The 7,500-nt window shown below is 43.1% G+C and overlaps 1 protein-coding gene across 1 annotated transcript in view; it reads right to left on the bottom strand.

Annotated features, from left to right (window-relative positions):
• Positions 1-7,500, bottom strand: part of gnb5b (guanine nucleotide binding protein (G protein), beta 5b) — a 16,388-nt gene that overhangs the window by 8,211 nt on the left and 677 nt on the right. The window contains exons 2-5 of the mRNA XM_079997110.1: positions 5,327-5,463; positions 5,067-5,108; positions 2,453-2,529; positions 2,048-2,180 (exon numbers count right to left, since the gene is read on the bottom strand). Of these exons, the coding sequence (XP_079853236.1) occupies positions 2,048-2,180; positions 2,453-2,529; positions 5,067-5,108; positions 5,327-5,463 (389 nt within the window). The remainder of the gene's footprint in view (positions 1-2,047; positions 2,181-2,452; positions 2,530-5,066; positions 5,109-5,326; positions 5,464-7,500) is intronic.

Genomic DNA, 7,500 nt, shown 5'->3' with positions numbered 1-7,500 from the left:
ATATCACAGTATTGTATCGCAATACTTTGTGTATCGCAAAACGTAAAGAATCGCAATATTATCGCGCCGGGACCCGAGTACCGGGGTGATATCGTACGGTGAGATCCCTGAAGATCCCCGCCCCTGAGGAGTGGCAGTAGAGTACTAATGACATCCCCCGACCACAAGCCGACATAATGCATGGAAACTAATTCTGTGAGGCATAAAACACGGACGGTCCTGAGTGAAAATGTCCCCGGAGAGAGTGAGAGAAAATCTCTCTCTCTCGCTCTCTCTCGCTCATATTATGGGTACTTCTAAAACCACACAAGCATTAATGTCTTCTCCGCTGTTGGTTTCTGCATCAGACAGAAGCTGTCTAATACCCACTACAGGGAGGGAGGGAGGGATGGAGGGAGGCAGGGAGGGATGGAGGGATGGAGGGGGGAGGGAGGTCCAGTCTGAACGCTTGCGTTACACATATTTAATATCTCCCAATTAGGGGCCTTTCTGTGCGGAGTTTGCATGATTTCCCCGTGCCCACGTGAGGTTTCCTCCATGTAACGTCAGTAAGGACCCCCACCCAAAAGATGCAGAACGCCGTCATCTGACAGCGTCGCTGTACGCTGCCTCCCCCGGAGGAAGGACAAGCCAGGATGGGTCAAAAGCAGAGAACTCATTTCACCGACCACCATCCAAAGGGCGCGCGTGAGTGTGTGTGTGTGTGTGTGTGTGTGTGTGTGTGTGTGTGTGTGTGTGTGTTGGTCGCCGTCACCGCATGAGTGCATGTGTTGCGGTGTCCTGTGTGACAATAAAAGACTCTTCTTCTTCTTCTTCTTCTTCTTCTTCTTCTTCTTCTTCTTCTTCTTCTTCCATTTAATTTTGAGGCTAATACTGAGCGCATGTGGGTGGACACCAGAGGTCACAGAAATCACAAACACCGCAACAGAGCCCCGACTGAGCATCATTGTTGCAGCCACACTGTTCAGAAGCATCTGTTTTTTAAATTGAACTACACTGACTTGCTTTGTGTTGGTGTGCCAAAACCGAAACTCTAGAGAGTTGTATGTTTATAGGATATTACCTATAGATACGACCCTCGTGCACTATTTACACCCAGGTTTATAGCACATACATCGCACTCCACAAGAGGGAATTCCAAGCGCCGTGTTATCTGAGCGCGTAGATAACAGATGGAACGTGTCGAAAATGAACGAGAGAGAAATACAAAGAGATAAACGACATAACTTTGTAAAACTTTGTCCTTGTATGTGTCTCATACGCTGTAAACTGCCTGTGCCTTCTTTTTTTCTTTTTTCTTTTTCCGTGCGAGAGTTGGGAACAAATATACGTGTGCGATTGTATGTGTGTGTACGCATCAAACGCTCCGCCCTCGGGCGGGTGTACTCCACTTTAGACCAGATAAAGGCCACTCAGCATCTATTTATATGACCGTGAGGAAGCCTCTCTCTCCCCTCCTCCTCCACCCTGCCATCATCATATCATCTAGAACAGAATATAATAAATAGAATATATAGAGTAAAATATAATATACTGTATATGTAGCAATAGAATATATGTAATATATAGAGTACAGTAGAGTCCAATAGAATATATACTGTATGTAGAATTATGCTTGTACAACGTATGTATTATGTACAGTATGTGGAGCAAGACCAACGAGTAACCCCCTCCAACCAAACGTCTTTGAACAAATGGTTTTTTTTGGTGTAAATGTACATATTACAAACAGACAAGGATTTTTAGGACATTTTAGGGATATTTTATCACGATCACTCTCAAAATATAGAATGTCTATCAACAATAACCGCACAAACCCATTCATTTCAATATTCATATCTCATTGCAATTATTAATTCCACGTTTCTAATAATAATTATAACTCGTAATATATTTAAGTATATATAATTATGAAATTACAATTCATACAATTATATGAATCTTAATTGATATAATTAACTATCATAATTAACTTAATTATTATTAACATTTTATACTATTTATATCATTAAGATATTATAGTTGTACACAGTTTTACACCACTCACCTGCATGTCAGAGTTGGTGAAGGTGCAGCCTGACAGGTAGTTTGTGTGCATGGCCACAGATTTCTTTTTGGCCGCCAGGTTCTCATTCTTGTCCAGTGACAGCGGGTAGACGGAGCACTTGTTATCCAGTCCACTGTGGGCGAGGACGGCAGGGGTCAGAGGTCAATGACAAGCGACGATCCTTAAATTCAAATGCATATACAGTATGATGATGTATCCAAAACGGAAATTCTACATCGGCAAAAAGTTCCAAAAATCAACAACAAAATGGGCTTCGTGATGAGCTATCGTGTTGTCACATTATTGATTTTCTTTCTACTAAAGTAAAATAATTTGTTTTTTAATGGTTGTGAAGAAGGTAAATCTACAAATGAATAAGGAAATAGGATATTTTTCTGTACACACCCAGACGCTACAGCACAGCCTGAAGGGGCGTAGGCACACGCCATGACCCACGTGCACGGCATGGTCACTCCATGCTCCTGGAAGACACACACACACACACACACACACACACACACACACACACACACACACACACACACACACACACACACACACACACACACACACACACACACACGCACACACACACACACATTACATTTCATACATTCAGACCACTTTCTTTTTTTTTTTTAATTAAAAAAATTGCCAAAAACACCTACACACATACAGTATATACCTAATAATATGAAGACAGACAGATAATTCCATATTATTTTCTACCATAATTTGTTGATATGGAACCACAGGAAATAAAAGCGCTGTCATATTGTGATATAGTGTACAATTTTGTAGTCAAATTAAATTACAATTTTTCAAAATATGTGGTCTGAAATATTTCCTTTCTTGGAAAATGACCATTTTGGTGTCTTATTATATTTTACATTGATTGACACGTGTATTTTTAAAGTGGTAATCCGTACACACACACACACACATAATAAAAAAAAGATATAAATAATAATAAAATAAAGAAATAAAAAATAACAATAGAAATAAAGAAATGGATAAATACATACATTTGAAAAAGAAAGAAAAAATAAAGAAAGAAAAAAAGAAATCATTTTTTTTACAATAAATAAATGAAGAAATGCACACGAGGCGGTCCGTGACGTCAAACTCCCATATACGATAGTTTTCTTAGCTGGCACTTATAAGAAACAGCCATTCAACGTATGTGTGTTGTGCATGAGGCTTGGGCCGATCTCCGATCAAATCGTCTATCGGCGATCGACCCCATCGATCGTGACTGACATTGATGACAGACGATTTCTGTGTCTTTTCGATCCGCCAGGAAAAATCCAGGCATTAAAACGGTGCAAGCGCAGTTTACCGTGTTCTGAAGCTGGAGCGGAGAGAGAGAGAGAGAGCGAGAGAGAGAAACAGAGAGACAGAGGGGGGAAGGAGAGAGAGGAGAGGGAGAGGGAGAGAGAAGAGGGGGAGAGAGAGAAGAGGGGGAGAGAGAGGAGAGAGAAAGGGCGGAGGCTCTCCCCCTCTCCGCTCAGAGCTGTCCAGTAACCACTGGTGATCAGGTCTCACTTCCCCTCTACAGTCCCGCACAGAGACGTGGGGGCAGGTCCTGGGCACCGTCCGCACATACCTACCGCTCTATATGCAAATATTATCGAAATAATATAGCAATATATGATATAATGTCATCGAGAAAGATTTGGATTTATTTGGTTTTCTTAGGTTCTTACTTGTATTGAAAAATTAAAAACGTAAACCTAACCCAGAGAAGTGGAGCGGAGTTGTTTTTGTTTCTCCTCCTGGCGGCGGTGCACGCAGGCTGCCGTGCCTGTTCTTTTTATTTTACATCTATTTATTTTCGTTTGTTTCCTACCTTTATGGGACCACATTTTTAAACACAACTGACTTCAGAGACTGTCCAAATCCTTACTCCGTACTGTTGCAAAAAGGAAAAACGTGCCTCTCCCCGTTGCTATGGGACTTAATTTAGAAAAAACTGGATGTTATTGTGTAAATACTTTACTTCTCAATAATAAATCCTGCACTTCTGAAATGGGGAGACTGCATTTGCCGCTTTACATCATGTCCTGTGCGCACGCGACCCCGATAAAATCGAATATTAGAATTTTGCACGAGCCTTTCGCCCATTATGCATATTGCTCCTCTATAAGCTGTTCACATTGTTGGTGGCAGGGTCCGCCACACGCAAAAAGTGAAAGGCAGCCACAGTGAATTTGATGATGCCGTATCGGTAGTTGTGGTCAGTAAACCGTCGATATGGATGAAGTCTCACCAAAAAGGACAGCAGCCTCGGAAATAAAAAAATATTCTCAGTACCTCAAGTGACCATGAAACAGAAGAAGGCAAATGTTCGGGGGAAAAAAAACCTTGCAGTTCTGAATCGACGTTTGGGATTTGTGGTGTGGGTGTCATCCACCCAACACGGATTATTTTATGGATTACCACTTTAAACAAGACATTCCTTTCAGATCGACCAGCCCAAGAGATAGGGATTAGTCCAGCAATGAAACTGAAGAGCCATTAGAGTGCACTCTGACACCAACACACACACACACACACACACACACACACACACACACACACACACACACACACACACACACACACACACACACACACACACACACACACACACACACACACACACACACCAGAGCCATTGCAGTTGACTGATGGATAGATAATCCGTAGTCTGCTCTGACTAAGCATATGTCACTCTCTCTCTCAGCGGAATAGAGCAGAAGATGGCCATCACACACACACACACACACACACAACACACACACACACACACACACACACACACACACACACACACACGCACACACGCACAGAAAGGAAATGAGAGAGTTTCAATTCAATTGAGGCTTTTGACAAAAAAATAAGATTATAATAAAACACATTAAGAATTAGAGTCTTAAATAAAATATATAAAAAATATTTTCAATATTTCCTTGGACACCACAAATAGATAAATAGTTTATTCAGATGGTTTTGAAAAAAATAAACCCTGAAAACGTACCTTATTGAGGGTGTAAGCATCCCAAACGATCACTTTTCCATCCTGGAATAGAAAAAATGTATAATATTAACTACAAAAAAAAGAAACTGCCAACCTATCAGCCATATAGGAACTGTATTCAGTGTATACATTTTCCAACAACATCAAATACCAAATTCTATCTATATATCCGACGAGGTATTTTTTCACAGGTATTTCAAAGCAATACCTGTGTACCTCCAAATACTCCAAATTACACATTGTTCCACGTCGTACTGCACCTGTGAGGAGCTGACGAGGCGGCGCTTGTCCTTGCACCAGTCCATGCACAGCACCTTGTTGGCGTGGCCCTTCAGGATCCGCCGCGTCTTGATGGCCATGGCCCCCAGCGCCTCCACCTTCTCAGCCACCTGGTGCACTGCGAGGGGGGCGCGCGCACACACACACGCACGCGTGTACACACACACACGCACGCAAACACACACATCCACTCACACGCACGGACACAGACGCACACACACGCACGCACGGACACACACACACACGCACGCAAACACACACATCCACTCACACACACGGACACAGACGCACACACACGCACGCACGGACACACACACACACACACACACTCGCACGCACGGACACAAACGCGTGCACACACGCGCACGCACACACGCACGCAAACACACGCATCCACTCACACACACGGACACAGACGCGCACACACACACACGCACGCACGGACACGCACACACAATTAGAGGCATGAAATGTTGATTGTCCTGCTGTAAGCTCCTCCTAGTTTTAAATAGTACTAAATCAAAACACAAATGATAGTTGTACAAATAAATATTATTGCCTTTTGGGCTCCGGTGATGATGGACTGAAGTGTATTTATTGTTATTTAGAAGAACATTTCAGGCTGTATCACTCGTGTAACCACCCACTCAAAGTGAGGACATAATAAAGAGCCTTGGGACTTCCATTCTCCAGTCGCAATAATATTCAGCGCATTTAATATTTTAAATGTATTTCTGAATTCATATTTTTTTATTTCCTGTATTTTTTTTTTTTTTTACTTTGTCTTTTTTTTTTTATATTCGTGTCCTCTGCGAAGCACTTCGGAGCAAAACTGTGTTCGTTGTTTTAAAGTGCTCCATAAAAATAAAAAAAATAAAAATAGAAAAAAGGATTTGATTTAATATTTACAACCCTCATCATGTCCATATCACCGATGGTAGTTACTGAAATACGGTCCCACGGTCACTTCGATAACACTCATTACACCTCCATGATAACAAACAGCCCCGCACGCTGTCACCATCACCACGTCTCCATGATAATAAAATAATAAAACAGCCCCGCACGCTGTTACCATCATCACTCCTCCATGATAATAAAACAGCCCCGCACGCTGTTACCATCACCACTCCTCCGTGATAATAAAACAGCCCCGCACGCTGTTACCATCACCACTCCTCCATGATAATAAAACAGCCCCGCACGCTGTTACCATCATCACTCCTCCGTGATAATAAAACAGCCCCGCACGCTGTTACCGTCATCACTCCTCCATGATAATAAAATAATAAAACAGCCCCGCACGCTGTTACCGTCATCACTCCTCCATGATAATAAAATAATAAAACAGCCCCGCACGCTGTTACCATCACCGCTCCTCCGTGATAATAAAACAGCCCCGCACGCTGTTACCATCATCACTCCTCCGTGATAATAAAACAGCCCCGCACGCTGTTACCATCACCACTCCTCCGTGATAATAAAACAGCCCCGCACGCTGTTACCATCATCACTCCTCCGTGATAATAAAACAGCCCCGCACGCTGTTACCATCATCACTCCTCCGTGATAATAAAACAGCCCCGCACGCTGTTACCATCATCACTCCTCCGTGATAATAAAACAGCCCCGCACGCTGTTACCATCATCACTCCTCCGTGATAATAAAACAGCCCTGCACGCTGTTACCATCATCACTCCTCCGTGATAATAAAACAGCCCTGCACGCTGTTACCATCATCACTCCTCCGTGATAATAAAACAGCCCTGCACGCTGTTACCATCACCACTCCTCCGTGATAATAAAACAGCCCTGCACGCTGTTACCATCACCGCTCCTCCGTGATAATAAAACAGCCCCGCACGCTGTTACCATCATCACTCCTCCGTGATAATAAAACAGCCCCGCACGCTGTTACCATCATCACTCCTCCATGATAATAAAACAGCCCCGCACGCTGTTACCATCACCGCTCCTCCGTGATAATAAAACAGCCCTGCACGCTGTTACCATCACCGCTCCTCCGTGATAATAAAACAGCCCCGCACGCTGTTACCATCATCACTCCTCCGTGATAATAAAACAGCCCCGCACGCTGTTACCATCATCACTCCTCCGTGATAATAAAACAGCCCCGCACGCTGTTACCATCAT

Source organism: Zeus faber (assembly GCF_960531495.2).
Source record: "Zeus faber genome assembly, chromosome: 3".
Taxonomy (NCBI): Eukaryota; Metazoa; Chordata; class Actinopteri; order Zeiformes; family Zeidae; genus Zeus; species Zeus faber.
The sequence above is the reverse complement of the archived record's forward strand: the minus strand, read 5'-3'. Positions and strand labels throughout refer to the sequence as shown.